At 46.7% G+C, this 19,981-nt stretch overlaps 1 protein-coding gene across 1 annotated transcript in view; it reads left to right on the top strand.

Annotated features, from left to right (window-relative positions):
• MICOS10 (mitochondrial contact site and cristae organizing system subunit 10) overlaps positions 1–4,410 on the top strand; it is a 31,395-nt gene extending 26,985 nt beyond the window's left edge. Inside the window, exons 3-4 of the mRNA XM_003891240.4 lie at positions 1,230–1,339; positions 4,163–4,410. Coding sequence (XP_003891289.1) covers positions 1,230–1,339; positions 4,163–4,177 — 125 coding nt within the window. The 3' untranslated portion in view covers positions 4,178–4,410. The remainder of the gene's footprint in view (positions 1–1,229; positions 1,340–4,162) is intronic.
• The last annotated feature ends 15,571 nt before the right edge of the window (positions 4,411–19,981 follow it).

Raw genomic sequence — 19,981 nt, forward strand, 5'->3', positions numbered from 1 at the left:
ACATTGGAACCCATCAAATTGTGGGTTGTCAACCCATCCATTTATGGGGTTAGGTAGCCCATTATAAAATGAATTAGATAAAGAATGTGGACTTGAAAGAGGTCAAAATGGGTTGGGCATTTCCAGCATTCCCCTGGGCACTGAGGCAGGGTGCCTGTTATCCTAAATATGGTATCATTGCAGAAGCCTGTACTTGATGCCAGTGAGTCATTTGGCCAAGTCTGCATGCTCAGATATTTCTAATTAATTGTAATTTTTTTCTAGAGGAAGTGAAAATGAGAATCTTGCTGTTAATAGAAACAAGTAGACCAAACACATACTTCTTGGTCAAAAATTCTCCTAAGCAAAGGGCAGGCAATATTCTTTTCATTCTGTGGAAGAACTTCTGAAGTTTGGATACTGAATAGAGGCCGAGGGATCCTTTTGACCTCTTTCTGTGAAGACCAGTAGGAAATACTTGACTAGAGAATCATAATTAACACATAGTGCTGATATGAAAGAATCACTTACAGAGTGGCTTATGTAAACCCCATGACTTACTACTATAATCAAAGCATGTAAATATCGGTAAAATGCTTACATCTTTTTAGAATTCATGCATCTTACTGGCTAAGATATTAGTTAAACTGAGCAGATGATTAGAACTGATATAGAAAAGTTAAAAGATTTATCTACTGTTTTCATATTTTACTACTTTTTTTTTTTTTGAGACGGAGTCTTGCTCTGTCGCCAGGCTGGAATGCAATGGTGCGATCTCAGCTCACTGCAACCTCCGCCTCCCTGGTTCAAGCAATTCCCCTGCCTCAGCCTCCCAAGTAGCTGGGATTACAGGCACGCACCACCATGCCCTGCTAATTTTTTGTATCTTAGTAGAGATGGGGTTTCACCATGTTGGCTAAGACGGTCTTGATCTCCTGACCTCGTGATCTGCCCACCTCGGCCTCCCAAAGTGCTGGGATTACTGGCATGAGCCACCGCACCCAGCCTTTACTACTTATTTTTCCTCAAACTTATCAGCATAGGCACTTAACAAGTATTTGCTAAACAAGTAACTTCACTAATTTACACCTCTTTTTTGGGGCCATTGTGAAACATTGATAAAAATGTATGGTTATGATAGTCATTAGTATGATGCATGTTGAATCCTAAGTAAATGTATTTAAGAGGATGGGGAGCTTTATCTTCTCTTAATAGTTCCCTATTGGGATTTTCCCTTTTCTGCTCACTAGGAAGAATGTGGCCATTAGCCTTCGGTTCTGGCATGGGATTAGGAATGGCTTACTCCAACTGTCAGCATGATTTCCAGGCTCCATATCTTCTACACGGAAAATATGTCAAAGTATGTACAGAATATATATTTGTGTTTCTTTCAGAAGAAAAAGATTTCTCCTGAGCCCCTGAAGAATTCTTTAGACTGTATGTAATGAGTAAACCATGTGTGTCATTGTGGCACCACTCTGAGATGCTAATTGCTCTTTGGCCTCCAGTGATGTCATCACTGCTTTGGTGCTAAAGTCTCCCCTGTGCCTTCAGATGCATATGTGTGTTCAGATACATACTCATGTGCTAGCTGATTGGAATTAAGGAACCTGCTTGAACGTTTATCATCAATGGTAAGGTAGATTGTGTTAACTATCTGTAAGTAGCACTTTTCGTTGAAGATCTGAGTGCCCTATAAACATCTCACATATACTTAAGCTAAACCCAAAGACTTCCGGGACTCAGCCATGATTCTGCTTTTTATTAATTTATTTTATTTTTTTGAGATGGAGCCTTGCTTTGTCGCCCAAGTTGGAATGCAGTGGCACCATCTCGGCTCACTGCAACCTCTGCCTCCCGGGTTCAAGCAATTCTCCTGCCTCAGCTTCCCGAGTAGCTGGGATTACAGGTGCCTGCCACCACGCCCGGCTAATTTTTGTATTTTAGTAGAGATGGAGTTTCACCATGTTGGCCAGGCTGTGGTTCTGCTTTTTAACTGAAGGAAGGCAGTCTCGACTGTAAGTGTCACATGATTCCGCTGAAGTCCTGCCTTCAGATGGATTTTTATTTTTATTTTATTTTATTTATTTATTTATTTTGGAGGGATGGAGTATCACTCTGCCACCAAGACTGGAGTGCAGTGACGTAATCTTGGTTCACTGCAACCTTGGCCTCCCAGGTTCAAGTGATTCTCCTGCCTCAGCCTCCCGAGTAGCTGGGATTACAGGCACGAGCCACCCATGCCCGGCTAATTTTGCTATTTTTAGTAGAGGCAGGGTTTCACCGTATTGGCCAGGCTGGTCTCGAACTTCTGACCTCGGGTGATCCACCCGCCTTGGCCTCCCAAAGTGCTGGGATGATAGGTGTGAGCCACCATGCGTGGCCTTCAGGTGGATTTTTAATGCTGCACACAAGCTGGAAACTTCTTACCCACACCTCCAGAGGGAAGAGGGTGGCAGGCTTCCTCAGGGCTTCATGTGTAGCAGTCTTCCGTACTCGATGATTAGTTACTATGGGGTTTAAGTGACAGGAACATTGGAGGCTGGTGCCCAAGGACAGAGGTGGCACTTATTTTGTATTTCCAGGACCTGAAACAAAATAGGCACTCAAATAAATGTAAAATGAATGAACGAAGTAAATTATTATATTAGAGGTAAGTGCTGATGGCCTCAGGCTTACCAAGGCATAACCTTTGTAGCAGCACAATTCTCAGTGAACAGCTTCACATTCCCTGCATGCACAGAAGCCTCAGCTTTCCAGGTTACTCCTGGGCTAGAATCACTGTGAATGGGGCAGCAGCTGGGCCAGTGGAAAGGGCACAGAAGCCAGGAGACGTGGGTGCAAGCCTGTCACTTGCTTCCTGTGTAATCTTAAGTTGTTTCACTTCTGAGCTTCCATTTTTCCTCCATAAAATGAGGGTAATAATTTCTACCTATAGTGTGGTTGTGAGATTTACACACGAAAATGTTTTTAAGCTGTGAAGTGCTAAATATATAGAAATATTGGTTGTTGTAGATGAGGCCAGCGCAAAAAGGGTGATTGACTTGTCCATTGTTCCACTGTAATAACAAATAGAGTGGAAAATGTGGTACAAATGCATGTCCTAATTCTAGTCAGGAGCTGTGGCCACAAGGGCCACCAAATCTGAAGTTGCAGTATCCTGCCACGGCCCTGCACCTGCCATTTTAGAACCTGCTCACACCGTCAGCTGCCTGCAGCCAGCCCATGGGTGCTGGAGAGATGGGAGGAGCGGAGCCATCTCTGCGCCAAACCAAGAGTGAGGTCATCACAGGGACCGTGACTGCAAGAAGAGGCGCCGCTGCATGGCACTGAAGCCGGCAGCCGGCCTTTTCCACCGCTCCCTGGCTCCTCACTTTCCTGGCACCAGAGCTGATTGTGGGGAGAAACAAAAGGAGCAGAGAGAGAAGCTTCAGGTCTTTTGCTTAAAACATTTCCATTGTTCCAAACTGCGTTGTCAGGGATAATGGCTCAGGGTGATTGTATGCATATTATGTATTTAATGACTGGGAGTTCCTGTGGAAAATATTGTTCCATTTTTTACATTTGTGTGTCCTGCTCCAAAATGGCCTTGTAACTGTATCTGAACTGGAGTCTCTGCCTTGATGTTGTCATCCTCCATTCCCTGAAAAATGGAGGAAAATCCCAACTTGGGCTTATTCAGTGTCATCCTATTATGATAACTGCCTCTTGAGTGCCTGATCTGCCCCCAAGACCATCCTGGGTGCTTTATCGTTAATAGTCTTTCCCTCTAGACCTGCCAGTGGATTTGTGAGAGATGTTACTATCCTCATTCAGCTGATGAGAAAGCCGACTCTTACCGGGTTGAGAAACTTGGCAAGGCCATGTAGTTCGTAGGCTGGTTAGAACCATGCTCTCTCGCTCCCCTGGGACGCCTTTGTCAGGTTTTAGTAATCGTTATCCAGGTCATGATGGTTTGGCCCTGTTCCACTCATTTCCCACTCTTCTTCCTGTAAGATTGGGGCCGGGGGGCACTCTTAGAAACCTGGGTGGGGTGTACATAGTCCTGTTGTGATACAGTTTTAATGTAAACAGTGTGATCAGGTTTTGGCCTCTGGCTCTTTGGGTCTGACCTGATAGAGCAATTAGAGAGGGTTGTCAGAACGCCGCGTTAAGTTTTAAGCTCAGTGTCCTTGCTTTACAGGAGCAGGAGCAGTGACTTCACCTGAGAACATCCCAGCGGGAGGACAAGAGAAATCATGTTTATTCCTCAGGAATACTGAAGTGCCCTGGAGTAAGCTGCCATTCTTCTGTAACAATGTTATCAGTGATGCTTTAAACTCCAGCACCTGGTTATGTATTTGAAACCAAGTCTGTTTCTTGTTTTGTATTTTCTCTCTGGAAGTTGTAAGGAGGTGGTCTTAAATAAATTAAACAAAAATAGGAAGCCCATTGCATGGCCTTTGTTTCTTCACCGTTGGTCTCTGAGCTTGAGGAGGACTGTGTGTGAACTGCCGGCAGCTGTAGCCACCTGCTCACAGCCCCTCTGAGAACCCCCTGAAACCAGTCTTTGGGTATTCCTTCCCACTTGCCCCCTCATGCGTAGTTTTCAGAACTGCTTCCGCCTCGTAATCAGAAGTTGAAGATTGCTGCTGCGTGGCCTGATGGAGATGACTGATGTCTCAAGGCGCCTTTCGTTCTGTGGCAACTCTTCATGTGGTCTCACCTGGGGACCTGGCAGGGTACATCTCAGCTGTGCCTACCGAGAGGCGGTCCCACTGCTGCTGTATTAGCAGGGGAGGAATCCTGGCTGTGTGGATGGCCCACTCCACTGAAGTCAAGTCCTGTAGCTTCATAGAGTTTGAGACAGTCCAAGCTTCAGCTCTGGAGGGCGGAGGAAAGCTCATGGCATACCCACCCGGCCGGAGGGGCCTGTTTGGGGTTAACTTTGTCTTCACGTAGCAGCTGAGGTTTGAGGACAAACCCCTTTGAGTTTGTTCCTGTGGTTTCACTTGAACCAGGGATGCTAGATGCAAAAGTCATATTTTAGCAATTTCTTCAGACGATATACAGAACCCCAGAGCTCAGCCTTTATTTCTTTTTCCTTAACATAGAAGTAAGACAAGCAGAGCCCGATCTCACTTGCCCCTGTATCCTGTAAATGTTGATTGAGCATCTACTGTAAGCTAGACACTCTTGTAAGCAGCAGAGATAAATGGATAAAAAGACACAGGCTTCTGCCTTCAAGGAGCTTAGAGTCTGATGGAAAGACAGACATGCAAACACAACTCTGAAAGAAGTGTTTTAATGGAGAGGAGAGGTGTAGGCAAAGTACTGAAAACGAAGGAGAAGGAGCAACTACATCTCCTTAGCATGGCCCCACAGGCGATGGAATGCCTGCACTGAGACCCGGAGTTGACTGGGAATCCCAAACAGAAGGAGGGTAGCCTCTGTGTTTGCTCAGGATCATGTAATGCATATTATAGCTGGGAAATCGCAAGTAGTTCAGCATAGCCAGGGTGTGCAGGGGCAGGGAAGAGGCATGGAGGGGGAGGCTGGGCAGTAGGGTACAACTCATGTCTGACTCCAGTTCTGGAACATTGATTAGACCTTAGTTCTTACAAGTGCTATAGTGAGTACATTCAGGGTAGCAAATACCCTCCCTCAGCCTCCCCACTCCCTTTTCCAGAAAGTTCTGCTAGGCTCTGCCCTATAAACTGTCCAGGCTTCTCTGCCTTCTGGGCTTGTTTTCCTCTTTGGGTCATCTGAAGTCCAAAGATGGGCTTAGCCCTAGACTGGAAGTCTCAGCCATGGCTTGTCATTGCTGCTTGGCTGTTTTTCACTTGGTCCGCTTCATTCCATGATGAAGGCAACCCATGTAATTGAAAGAAAAATAATGTACAACCTGTTTCATCCCTTCCACTTGTTTTCTTCCTATTTGCTTTATTTATTTATTTTTGACATGGAGTTTCTGCTCTTGTTGCCCAGGCTGGAGTGCAATGGGGCGATCTCGGCTCACTGCAACCTCCACTTCCTGGGTTCAAGCGGTTCTCCTGCCTCAGCCTCCCGAGTAGCTGGGATTACAGGCATGCACCACCACACCCAGCTAATTTTTTATTTTTAGTAGAGACGGTGTTTCTCCATGTTGGTCAGGCTGGTCTCAAACTCCCGACCTCAGGTGATCCTCCCGCCTTGGCCTCCCAAAGTGTTGGGATTACAGGCGTGAGCCACTGCACCCGGCCTCCTATTTGCTTTAAAAGTATTTTCCTGGCCGGGCGTGGAGGTTCACACCTGTAATCCCAGCACTTTGGGAGGTCGAGGCGGGCGGATCACGAGGTCAAGAGATTGAGACCATCCTGGCCAACATGGTAAAACCCGTCTCTACTAAAAATATAACAGTCAACCGGGCATGGTGGCGCACACCAGTAGTCCCAGCTATTCAGGAGGCTGAGGCAGGAGAATCATTTGAACCCGGGAGGCAGAGGTTGCGGTGAGCCGAGATCGCGCCAGTGCACTCCAGCCCGGCAACAGAGTGAGAATCTGTCTCAAAAAAAGCATTTTCCTTCCCCAATTTTTCTGTCATTTTCCCATCTTCAGGCAGAGAGAAGAATAACATGCCCCCTTCCAAAAACAACAAAACATAAGGTGACCACAAATTCCCTAGACACGTCAGAAAAATAAGGAGTGGAGAGGGACATTGGAATGAAAGTTCTCTATCTCATTAGCTGTTAGGTTTTAGGCATTTATTTGGATGGATCTCTTTGGCATCTTGGAAGCACCACTGAAGTGCTCTGAGAAGGGGGTCAGCTGCCTGAGGGAATAGTTCTGGACAGAGGCCACAGGAAGCACTGGCCAGTTGCTTTAGTTCTAGAGAGCTTTGTATTCCCGCCTTGTCGCCGTTAGCAGAGGCTGGCCCAAGGCACACACGATCCTGTCCCCACTCCCTGCCCCCATCTCAGATCAACCTTCAGAAAGTCCTGGCTTGTTGGCAAAGGCACACATTCTGTGTTACTCTTAAGTCTCATTAGAAATTCAAGTCCTCTGGGGCCCTGTTCCCTTGTGGGCTTGTGCAACTGACTTTGTTTCTTGTCTGCCTTTCTGGAACCAAATCCAAGGAAATTCATGGGTTTGGGGAGACAGCAATGGGAACCCAGCGGGGCACAGGATGCTAGGATAAAGCTGTGGCGCCCCAAAAGTGGCCTGCTCTGCCAACATACATAAATACATACAGTCTGAGCTTGACACTGTATAATTTGGCCCAGAACAATATGTATTTTGAGCTCATTTAGGTGAATGACTTTGGCATTCCAAGTACCCACCAGGGGAGCCTTTATCAGGCTGCATTTGCCTTATGCAGAAGTATGCCTTTGTTCCGAGAAATGGCCTCAGAACACACTGTTGAGCTGTCTCCTTTAGTGAGTGTCATCCTCTCATCCATTTCAAAAGATGGCAGATGCCGTCTTGAAGTCCTGCTTGTAGGAAATGCAGGGGTTGGGAATGGAGATGAAGATCTAGTTTTTTGCTTTTAGTTTTCCCAAACCTCACTGTTTACATTTTTAAAAAATGTAACCAAGCCATAATTGCATTTTGCTTGTCGTGGTTCGATCTGATTGTATTGTTGAAGGACTATTTTTGAACCTGTCCAAATAAACTCTGCAAAGTATTTCCACAAGGATGTGACTCCATGGCGCTCGGACAGCCTTCATCCTGAATGGTACTGAGACACAAATGGTTTCCTGTTGCGTGCTTTCTAATTACCTAAATGCAAACGGGGTGGAAGGGAGAAAGTGGAAATTCTAAGTACCAAAAGGAATGTTACATTTAGAATAATAAGCTCATCTGGAAGCTATCACCACTTTTTTCTTTAAGCGCGCTGCAAGCATCGCTTCCCCTTGGACACCAAAGCATGGGATTGGGGTAAAGACAGACCGGGGCAGGAGCAGGGGAGAAACCCCATGTCTAACGAACGGCCTCTGTGTGGAACAAGAGTGAGAGTCAGTGACAACTGTTCTGCTGTCAAGTGCCTTGACAGAGAGGAACCAAGGGAGAGGCAGGGCTGTAAATAATTTGGAATCAGGGGACTGGATCTAAGTTCCTACTCTACCACTTATTTGCCAGGTGACCACGAGGAGTTTCCATAACCTAAGGGGTTGTTGCAGGCTGGGCGCAATGGATCACACCTGTAACCCCAGCAATTTGGGAGGCTGAGGCAGGTGGATTGCTTGAGCCCAGGAGTTCCAGACTAGCCTGGGCAACATAGCAGGACCCCATCTCTACAAAAAACACAAAAATTAGCCAGGGATGGTGGCATGCACCTGTAGTCCCAGATACTTGGGAGGCTGAGGAGGGAAGATCACTTGAGCTCAGGAGGTTGAGGCTGCAGTGAGCCATGATCATGCCACTACACTTCAGTCTGGGTGACAAGAGTGAAACCCTGTCTTAAAAAACAAATGAAAAACCACACACACGCACACAAAGTTATTTACTGAGCACATGGTCTTTGAGCTAGGCTAGGAAGGGAGAAGGGGAAAAGACACTGAAGAAGAACTCTAGGAGCTTCCACCCAGGTAGGAACATAGAACTATTACTGGGCATTTGCATTCAGGATAATTGGCTTCAATTGTTTGACCCTCACTTAAGGAGTTCAGAGCCAGAAGGTGGAGGTGGAGGAAGATGTCAAGAATTCTTGAAGGAGGTGTGGGCAGGTGATGAATCTTTAACAGGGAAGAAATTGGGGCTAGAAAAAAGGAGCTCATTATCAACTGTCAATCACATCATCTTTATTCCTGGTCTATCCAGTTTGAGCTAGGCAGAACATATATCACGAGACTTAACGTTTTACCAAGCTTAGGATAGAAGTACTATTATCCTCGTTTTATGGATGAAGAAACAGATTTTGGAAGGGCAAATTAACGTGCCCAATGACAAGAAGGTGAGACGATGCAGGTGGAATCTGAACCTGATTCCGGAGGCCAGACTCTTATCTACTTTCTATGCTGGTCAAAAGCTGTTTAAAGTGGGGAGGGTCATTTCAAAGGAAAGCAGTTTGATCCAGTTTAAACCTGATTTGAGCTACTTAAACTAGTTGAAATGGATCAGAGCCAGTTCATTGAGTTTAAATTAGTAAGAATAAGTTGATCCAATTTGAAGTCAGCTGTATTTGTTTAAAAAAATAATTCCTATGTCTATTAATCAGAAACATAATTATCAATCAGAGCTTTGGGTCAGTGTTGCTGATGAGTTTGGCTAAGTCCTTGCAAATGTAATAAAGCATCATGACATTTTATTGGAGTAGGCATCTTAAAATCTATACACTTTTCAATTAGATAATTAGATTTTTTTCTTTGGTTTTTTTGTTTGTTTGTTTGTTTTTTGTTTTTTGTTTTTGAGACAGGGTCTTACTCTGTTGCCCACGTTAAAGTGCAGTGGAGGAATTTTGGCCCACTGCAACCTTGATAGCCAGGGCTCAGGTGATCCTCCCACCTCGGCCTCCTGAGTAGCTGGGACTGCAGGTGCACGCCACCATGCCTGGCTAATTTTTGTATTTTTTGTAGAGACGGGGTTTCACCATGTTCCCCAGGCTGGTCTTGAACTCCTGGGCTCAAGCGATCCACCTGCCTCCGCCTCCCAAAGTGCTGGGATTACAGGTATGAACAACTGCATCTGGCCCTAAATTTATTCTTTCTTATTACGTGGCATCCTATGAGAAAGAACTTTCCCTTCTCCCTCATTTATTTAGTCATTTATCTATATCAGTATGAACTCATGGATTCTCGTTTTATTCAACTGATTACAATCCATTATTATTAATATTTAACTCAAATTGTCTAGATTTGTCCAGTAGGATCTCTTTCAAATGGTATCTGTATCCGTTTGACATATCCATTCCATTCTTTGAACACGAGCTATTGCAGACTCTTCTTGTATTTGGCCCACCCAGCCTTGGAATCAGCAATTTCTCCAAGGAGCCCTGGTTCCATTGAGTGGCGAGTGGTAGTTAGAAACCAAGCTCTCTAGGTATCCTTGTTGCTGTTGGTGTGCCATTGCTTAGACACACCAAAAGCTTTGTCCACCTCTTAGCCGACATAGCTAGAAAATATGTGTGTCTATGTGTGTGTGTGTGTATGTGACCTTGAGTTCATGCTATCTTAAGTCTAAAACCTAGGATTTAGTCTAGCCTTCCTGCCATCCATATTTGTAACTCCCTTATCTAATAGTGAGAAATGTGGCTCTAGGGATTTGATTTTGAAGGAGCAGTATCTATAAATTAGGTCTAGTTGGCTTCTGTGTGTGTGTATATGAGTATAAATGTGCTGTGATTCCCTCTCCAGTCTCTCCGTCTTTGTCTATCTGCACATGTACATGTCTTTCAGTTTCCATCACTCTTTGCCCTCTAGCTTTTCTGCTGTCTGTATCTCTGATTGTGATCAAGACCTAGAGTACTTTCTTATTTTTATTTTTGAGACACAGTCTTCTCCCTGTCATCTAGGCTGGAGTGCAGTGGTGTGATCTCAGCTCACTGCAACCTCCGCCTCCCGGGTTCAAGCTATTCTCCTGTCTCAGCCTCCCGACTAGCTGGAATTACAGGAGCCCGCCACCACACCTGGCTAATTTTTGTATTTTTAGTAGAAACGGGATTTTGCCATGTTGGCCAGGCTGGTCTTTTTTTTTTTTTTTTTTTTTTTGAGACGGAGTCTCGCTCTGTCGCCCAGGCTGCGGTGCGGTGGCCAGATCTCAGCTCACTGCAAGTTCCACCTCCCGGGTTTACGCCATTCTCCTGCCTCAGCCTCCCGACTAGCTGGGACTACAGGCGCCCGCCACCTCGCCTGGCTAGTTTTTTTTTTTTGTATTTTTTAGTAGAGACGGGGTTTCACCGTTCACCATGTTAGCCAGGATGGTCTCGATCTCCTGACCTCGTGATCCGCCTGTCTCGGCCTCCCAAAGTGCTGGGATTACAAGCTTGAGCCACCGCGCCCGGCCTACCAGGCTGGTCTTAAACTCCCAACCTCAGGTAATCCGCCCGCCTAGGCCTCCCGAAGTGCTGGAATTACAGGCGTGAGCCACCTCGCCCAGCCTAGAGTACATTTTTATTATAATAGTTATGGAATAGTTTTATTCTTACTATTTTTCAGTTAGGTAGTTGAGTTTAATGTTTTTTATATTTTTAGTTTTTATTAGTTATTATAAGTAATATTTGCTGTAGTTTTAAAGCCCTTAAATTAACTTCCTTTTTAAGTGGGTGGCTCTGACTGACTGATCCTTCCATGGGTCAGTGACTTTGAATCAGAAGAAAGGCTTCCCCAAATTCTTACTATAGAGCATCCACTGTTCTCATCGGAGCTTCCCTGGGTCACTGTGTAATCATGAGAAAGTCACTTGATCTCTCTGGGCCTCATTGTAAGAGAGTAGTAATGATCCCTGTCCCTTCCTGCCACATGGTCCAGATGTGAGGTCAGGCACACTGTTACTGAGGAGAGAAGGAAAATAACCAGATAAAGAGTTCATTTTTTAATATAATCAATTATATAACAAATTATGATGGAAAGAATCATCTCCTGTCTCCATGGGAGTATATCCATTATAATATCACATGACAGACTCTTCATACCACAGGAGTTAGACTCGCCACTGTTCCAGACGCGGCTTCCTCTTCTCCCCATGGAAGCAGACTTCATGGATAAAACCCAAATCCTATCTGGTTGTAGAAGTCCTCCTGTCAAGGAATAGAAAGATGATTATGGATCTTCTCTTCATCAATTTGGATACCTCTCTTGAAGATTAGGAGATCAAGTCACAGAACGTAATGCTAGAATTTGTCAGTCAGGAGCCACATCTATTAGGGTTTTCCTGAATCCTCCCCCTTGGCCCCCAAAACCAACCATAAAACTTCTTTCTGGTCTGGACCTGTTATCTGTAAAGCCTCAGTTTGATTGAGGATGGGGAGCCTTGGGAATTTCTTTGACCTCTCCAGAATCTCTGCAAGTCTTCCAAATGGACTCCCGGCTTTCCATCTCTCCCTCTCCTACCAGTCTTAACAATATTTTATGCGTGTTGTTTTCTGCTCAGAAATCTTCAGTGGCTCTCCAATAGGCACAGAATATACGTCCCAATTTCTTAGCCTAGACTTCAAAGCCACTTAACTCCTATCTCCACCTCATCCCATGTGGAACAGGATAGGGGCTAAGAGCAGGGGCTCTGGAATCAGGCCTGCGGGGTTTGAATTCCAATTCTTCCACTTATTAGCTGTGGGGCCTCGGAAGTTGTTTACTCTGTCCATGCCTCAGTTTCCTCATCCACAAATGGGAAAAATGATAATACCTCCTCAAGACGGCCCTCATGGTCTCAATGTTAGTCCATTCCATTCCAGTCAGACTGTGGGGCTCCTAAGACCTGGCCCTCTTCGTCCTCCTTCCCCTTTCCTTTCCTGTCCTCCTATTTATTTGTCCACATTCCATTTCCTTCCTTCCTTCCTTCCTTCCTTCCTTCCTTCCTCCCTCCTCCCTCCCTCCCTCTTCCTCTTCCCTCCTTCCCTCCTTCCCTCCTTCCTCCTTCCTTCCTTCCTTCCTTCCTTCCTTCCTTCCTTCCTTCCTTCCTTCCTTCCTTCCTTCCCTTCCTTCCTTCCTTCTTTCTTTCTTCCTTCCTTCCTTCCTTCCTTCCTTCCTTCCTTCCTTCCTTCCTTCCTTCTCCCTCCCTCCCTCCCTTGCTCCCTTTGTTTCTTCTTTCTCTCTCTCTCTCCCCCCACTTTTTGTTTTGAGACAGAGTCTCGCTCTGTTGCCAGGCTGGAGTGCAGTGGTGAGATCTCGGCTCACTGCAACCTCCAGCTCCCTGGTTCAAACAATTGGCTTGCCTCAGCCTCCTGAGTAGCTGGGACTACAGGCATGTGCCACCATGCCCAGATAATTTTTGTATTTTTTTTTTTTTCAGTAGAGATGGGTTTTCACCATGTTGGCCAGGATGGTCTCGATTTCTTGTCCTCATGATCCGCCTGCCTCGGCCTCCCAAAGTGTTGGGATTACAGGTGTGAGCCACCAAGTCCGGCCTGTGGTTGCTCTTCTCTACATAGACCGCTCTTCCCCTAGAGACCCATGCAGTCTGCTCCTTTATCTCCTTCAAGTCTTGGCTCAAATGTCACCTTTGTCGGGCATGGTGGCTCATGCCTGTAATCCTAGCACTTTGGGAGGCTGAGGTGGGAGGATCACTTGAGCCCAGGAGTTTGAGGCCAGCCTGGGCAACACAGGGAGAGACTCTGTCACTACCAAAAATACAGAAATTAGCTGGGTATGGTGGCGTGCGCTGTAATCTCAGCTACTCAGAAGGCCAAGACGGGAAGATCACTTGAGCCCAGGAGGTCAAGACCAGCCTGGGCAACATGGCAAAACCTCATCTCTCCAAAACATACAAAAATTAGCCGCGCATGGTGGCACGCGCCTGTAGTTCCAGCTACCGGGTGTGGGGTCCGTAGAGGCTGAGATGGGAACATCGCCCAGTGAGCCAAGATTGCACTCCAGCCTGGGCAACAAAGTGAGATCCTGTCTCAAAAAAAAAAAAAAAAAAAAATGTTGCCTCCTTAGGGAGACCTTCCCTGAACACTCCAGTTTTTGTAACCCTCCCCCTGTCTGGACACACACAGACTCTAACTCCCTTTCCTGCTTTCTTTTTCTCTATGGCATTATATTTACCTACCTATTTTGTTGGTTGTCTATCTTCTCCCACTAGAATGTAAACTCCCTGAAGCCAGAGAATTTCATTGTTTTTTTCCACTGCTGTATCCTTAGCACCTACACAGAACCTGGTACATGGTAGGCACTCAGTAACCATTTGCTGAGTAACTGAATATTAGTATATTAACTATTTCAATCAAACTACTTATCGATTTATGAAACATCCCTTATCAAGGGGTGACAAATGCATTCAAACAAGGAAGTTCCTTTTTTTTTTTTTTTTTTGTATTTTTGTATTTTTAGTAGAGGCGGGGTTTCACCATGTTGGCCAGGCTGGTCTTGAACTCCCGACTTCAAGTGATCTGCCCGCCTTGGACTCCCAAAGTGCTGGGATTATAGATGTAAGCCACTGTGCCCGGCCCAGCAAGCCTTCTGTAGCCATGCCAGCCCCCTGGGAGTTCTTCCTTCTCTGAGCCCCCATGGCCCTCATGCCTGGGCACCCTCCTTGGCAATAAGCCTTCCCTTTGCTGATTCATATGCAGGTCCTTTTCTCTTAGAGGGCAGCTCGCATGCCTTATCCTATCTGAAATACCTTGCACTATGCTGGACACTTAGCAAGTAGTCTAAAAAACACTGTTGCTTTAGTCAAAAATTTTTATGAGGCAAGTAACACACTCCTTCAAGTCAGTTTGAGATCATGAGATCCTGGGGAAACTCATAGAATACAAGGTAAAGGAGAACATTGAGGATGCACTGGCAAGAACCAAGCCCTCATCAGCTCCTTCAGCAGCCAGAGTTCTCGAGAATTCTACCCTTAGGGGTTGCAGTTCTCCCACATGGACAGTATGCCTCTCAGTTCAGAAAGATAGTTTGATAGGCTAAGCCTGGGTCAGACATCCTCTCTGTTCCAATCCCCTTTGTCCAGGAGGGCAGGTTCGCGGAGAAAAAGAATGGCTGCTGGGTGCCCTGTGTGTATCTGTGTGTATCTGTGCATGTGGTTGGAGACCGGCTCTCTAGTAGAACGGCTGGGCAGATACAGAGATTCTTTTGTGCCTTCTTTTCCTCTGACTCCCATGTTCCTAAAAAGTTGATTTTTTTCAATGAATGTATCTGGAGCACAAAAATCTCAAGAAAAAGTATTGCTATAGAAGAGGATAAACCTATCAAGTCTGCTACAGAATAGAAAAACCTATTAAAATTTTCATATCTGTGGCATATTAAATACTCACAGAAGGGCCCACTCTTGGCTAGGTGCGGTGGCTCATGCCTTTATCTCAACACTTTGGGAGGCAGAGGTGGGCAGATCACCTGAGGTCAGGAGTTCCAGACCAGCCTGGCCAACATGGTGAAACCCCATCTCTACTAAAAATACAAAAATTAGCCGGGCATGGTGGTGGGCACCTGTAATCTCAGCTACTCAGGAGGCTGAGGCATGAGAATGGCTTGAACCCGGGAGGTGGAGGTTGCAGTGAGCTGAGATCATACCACTGCATTCCAGCCTAGGTGAAAGAGTGCGACTCTGCCAAAAAAAAAAAAAAAAAAAAAAAAAGCTGGGGAGGGCCACTCTTGAGGAGGGAGAAAAATTCTTCTCCCACTCACTGTGGATATGTGTGGGCTGCGGGGAGCTGAGAAATGGAAGGAACAAAATAGGGGAAAAAAACCTGGAGCCATGACATTGTAATAGAATTGATTTGCCGAGGCCGGGCACGATGGCCCGTGCCTGTAATCCCAGCACTTTGAGAGGCCAAGGCGGGTGAATCACAAGGTCCAGGAGTTCGAGACCAGTCTGGCCAACATGGTGAAACCCTGTCTCTACTAAAAATACAAAAGTTAGCGGGGCGTGGTGGCGGGCGCCTGTAATTCCAGGTACTCAGGAGGCTGAGGCAGGAGAATCGCTTGAACCCTGGAGGCGGAGGTTGCAGCGAGAAGAGATTGCGCCATTGCACTCCAGCCTGGGCAAAAAGAGCAAAACTCCATCTTAAAAAAAAGAAAAAAAAAAAAGAATTGATTTACCTAACTTCTAGCCCTATGTATTGATTAAGAAGAGAACCTGGGGCTGCCCATCACCATGGCAGCCTTGTTCACCATATTTACCATGGGGGCCAGGGTGCTGGCAATGGCTTTGTGAAGGACCTGCAGGTGCCAGGCCCTTTCCTGTGAGCCCTGTCCCGGTGCTGTCACACGGAGAATGTGTGTTACTGTGGGGTCAGACAACCACAGCTGAAGGAAACTGAATTCAGCTCGGCAGCGTGTGGGGAGTCACGGGAAAGAAGAAAACAAACGAGTGGGAGTGAAGTGCCTTGATTTCCCTTCTTGATTCTTGCTCTCCCACCCTACCTACAAATAGTATTTTATTATTTTATTTTGTTTGTTTATTTATTTATTGAGATAGGTTCTTTCACTGTCACCCAGGCTGGAGTGCAGTGGTAAGATCATAGCTCACTGTAGCCTCTAACTCCCGGGCTCAAGAGATCCTCCAACCTCAGCCTCCCAAGTAGCTGGAACTACAGGCACATGCCGCCACACCTGGCTAATTTTTAATTTTTTTTTTTTTAGAGACAGGGTCTCGCTATGTTGTCCAGGCTGGTCTTGAACTCTTGGATTCAAGTGATCCTCCTGCTTCGACCTCCTAAAGTGCTGGAATTATAGGCATGAGCCACTGTACCTGGCCCTACAAAGAACATTTTACATTTTTCCATGGGGCCAAGGACCCATGGAGTCCTTGGGGCCTCATTCCTGCTCTCCCGTCCAGGCCAAGACCCTCTGCAATCCTTGAGAGGACAGGCTCTGTACTGTGAAACCCACAGTGCATGGCCACCTTCTCCTTCTGAGTATTCTGAGTCCAAGATGGGGCCTGCGGCTTCCTGACCCCACCAGCAGGGAGGAAGAGGCTAGAGGACACAGCCCAGGTGGATGGGCTCAAAGTCAGAACACCTGTTTCTGGTCCTGGATCTTCTGCTGACTTGCTGAGTGGATTTGGGCAAATCCTTTTTTCCTTTTTGAGAAAGGATAATATAGCTGGGCTCGGTGGTCTTGCCTGTAATCTCAGCACTTTGGGTGGCCGAGGTAGGCAGATTGCTTGAGGTCAGGAGTTTGAGACCAGCTTGGCCAACATGGCAAAACCCTGTCTCTACTAAAAATACAAAAATTAGCCGAGTGTGGTGGCACACGCCTGCAGTCCCAGCTATTCAGCAGACTGAGGCGGGAGGATCGCATGAGCCTGGGAGGTGGAGGTTGCTGTGAGCGGAGATGGCGCCACTGCACTCCAACCTGGGCGACAGAGTGAGACTTCACCTCAAACAAACAACCAACCAACCAACCCACCATAGTAACTATCACTTCCTGAGAGCCAAGCGTGTGCCGGCTCTGTGCCTCACAGTCACATCTCTCAGTGAATTCTAGGTGATCCTGCAGATGGGTCCTATTACAATTCCTGTTTTCCAGATGAAGAAACTGAGGCTCAAGAGGTGCATTACTGGAGTAAGGTGAGAAGGCTTCGTGCTGAATCCTGGATTTGATCCAGGGCCTCTGACTCCAGCGCCTTTCCTGAGCTATATATATGAAACCTCCCTGAAATAGCTTTCATTTTATGGAGCACGTGCTATTTTCCAGGAACTGTGCCGAGTGCTTTGCATCCATTTATCTTCTCGAATCCTGGCTCCATTTCATTATAATCTCACCTTAAGTGTCACCTCTTTGCGATGTTTTCTGAGGTTTCTCAGTGAAACCCCCACTACATCGCCCACTCTGGCTTAGTTCCTTCATAATACTTTTTCTCCTTTTTTTCTTTTTTTTTTTCTTTTTCTGGAGACAGAGTCTTGCTCTGTCACCCAGGCTGGACTGCAATGGTGCGATCTCAGCTCACTGCAGCCTCTGCCTCCCGGGTAGCTGGGATACAGACACGCGCCACCATGCCCAGCTAATTTTTGTATTTTTAGTAGAGATGGGGTTTCACCGTGTTGGCCAGGCTGGTCTTGAGCTCCTGACCTCAGGTGATTCACCTGCCTCAGCCTCCCAAAGTGCTGAGATTATAGGCGTGAGCCCCCACACCCGGCCTCTTCTTTTTTTTCTTTTAAATAAATATTATTATGATGATTATTTTTCAAGACAGAATCTCACTCCATCGCCCAGGCTGGAGCGCACTGGCGCGATCTCGGTTCACTGCAACCTCTGCCTCCCAGGTTCAAGCAATTCGATCTTGGTTCACTGCAACCTCTGCCTCCCAGGTTCAAGCAATTCTCCTGCCTTAGCCTTCCAAGTAACTGGGATTACAGGCGCCCACCACCACGCCAGGCTAATTTTTGTCTTTTTAGTAGAGACAGGGTTTCACCGTGTTGGCCAGGCTGGTCTTGAACTCCCGACCTCAAATGATCCACCCACCTCAGCCTCCTAAAGTGCTGGGATTACAGGAGTGAGCCATTGCACCTGGCTCTTTTAAATAAATATTAAACAACTGAACTTGGAACCTTCAGAACACATTGGTTATGTGAGATCCACTCATCTGTTTATCTGTTGCACAATCTGCCTGGGTGTGGCAGAACATAAGCTCCTTGGAGGCTGGGACCTTATTGGTCTAGTCTATTGTTGTGTCTTCAACACCTCTGTGCGTGTCTGGCACATAATAGGCACAATAAATATTTGTTGGATAAATGAATGACTCCAGACAACAAATCTATGGCGTACATAGCACTACTAACTGCATTTTACAGATAAGGGAACCAAGGCCCAGGTGTGAAACAACTAGCACAGAGTCAAAGGGCGATGCAGCAAAAATGTAAACCTTGAGCCTCCCTTGATGAGTCCGAATGGCTCCTCCTAGCTCCAAACCTGAAGTGTGAACACCCTTATCTTTATCGTAAAAAGAGAGGGACTGTGTACCAACCCTCTGTTCAGTGGGCTGGACTGGGAAGGCAGGCCTTTTGCTTGTTTTCATTCTGTTTCTCCACCGAGAGTGCAGAGGTTTGGACCCCCGTTGAGGCCAGACTGACAGGATTGGAGGAAACAGCTGGGCTGAGTCCGTGCCCTGCAGGAGGGAGCTCACATTCCCGGACTCTGGGAGACAGCAGCTCCCCACAGCTCAGTCACATTCCAGGTCGGTCATTTTCCTGAGCCCAGATGTTTGCTAATGAGCTGGGGAGAGGGGCTTTCAGCCCTGAGCCCCAGTTCTGGGCCCGACATTACCTTGGCCCCAAGAGGCTGGCCCAGGGCCAGGAGGCTCTGGCCTCAGGCCCATGCCCTGTGCCAGCCAGGCCTGTAGGGGCAGCTGGAACATCACTGCCAACCAGGTGCATCTGCTCAAGCTGGGAGACTCTGACGTGATAGGTTCTGCCTTTCCCGCTGGGGCCCCTGGGTCCGGTCACCAGTGCAGCATCCCTGCTGCAGCCTGATGGGGAGGAGCACTGAGGCAGCCGAGAGGGTGGAGAGGGTGTGGTGGGCACGGAAGCATGGACTTTGGTGTTGACAGATCTGGGCTCAAGTCCAGGCTTTGTCAATTACTAGCAATGTGGTCTAGAGCAGGTAATGACACTTTTTGGTGTCTCGATTTATCTCACCTGTAAAACGGGAACAATGATGGGACTGTGGTAAGGATTAGAGATGAAGCAGACAGAGTGGCCAGCATAATGCCTGGCACAAAATGGGTAGACATTACTACCAACTTACTTCTCAGGCCCCCTGCCCACACTGTAGCTTTCCAATAGTTATCAGTCATCACCAGACAGATGGTGACTCAACTCCAAACCCTTTGTCCCTGATTAGGAGGTTGGTGGTGTTCTTGAACCTCCCCGTGTTTGAGAGATGGTGGGCTGCCCTGTCAAAGGCGCTGGCTGGAAGTTGTGGCTTCTACTCCTGGCTCTATGTGTGATCTGACCAGCTCATCAGGCTCCACAATTAGCTTTCTGCAGTGTGGGAGTGGATTCTCACAAAATGTAGAACTCCACTTTCCACCCTGCTCAGGGTCTGCATGAAAGATGGTGGTGGTAAGCTTTGGTTGCAAAATGGTAAATATTTCCTGAGTGTCTAGTGCGTACAGTGCAGTGAGGCTGGTTTCTGTAGTACATGGTACATGGTTATCCAACAGACATTAGCGGGCACGGGCTCTTACCGTGTGACTTTAGGCAAGTTACTTAACCTTTCTCTAGACGTTCCTTTTTTCACTTTTTTTTTTTTTTTTGAGACAAGGCCTCGCTGGAGTGACAAGCTCATTAGGTTCCACAATTAGCCTTCTGTAATGTTGTCCAGGCTGGAGTACGGTGGCATAATCACAGCTCACTACAGCCTCAAACTCCTGGGATCAAGTGATCTTCCTGCGTCGGGATTTTTTCCACTTTTGTTATTTTATTTATTTATTTATTTGTTATTTA

Source organism: Papio anubis, chromosome 1 (genome assembly GCF_008728515.1).
Source record: "Papio anubis isolate 15944 chromosome 1, Panubis1.0, whole genome shotgun sequence".
Lineage (NCBI taxonomy): Eukaryota > Metazoa > Chordata > Mammalia > Primates > Cercopithecidae > Papio > Papio anubis.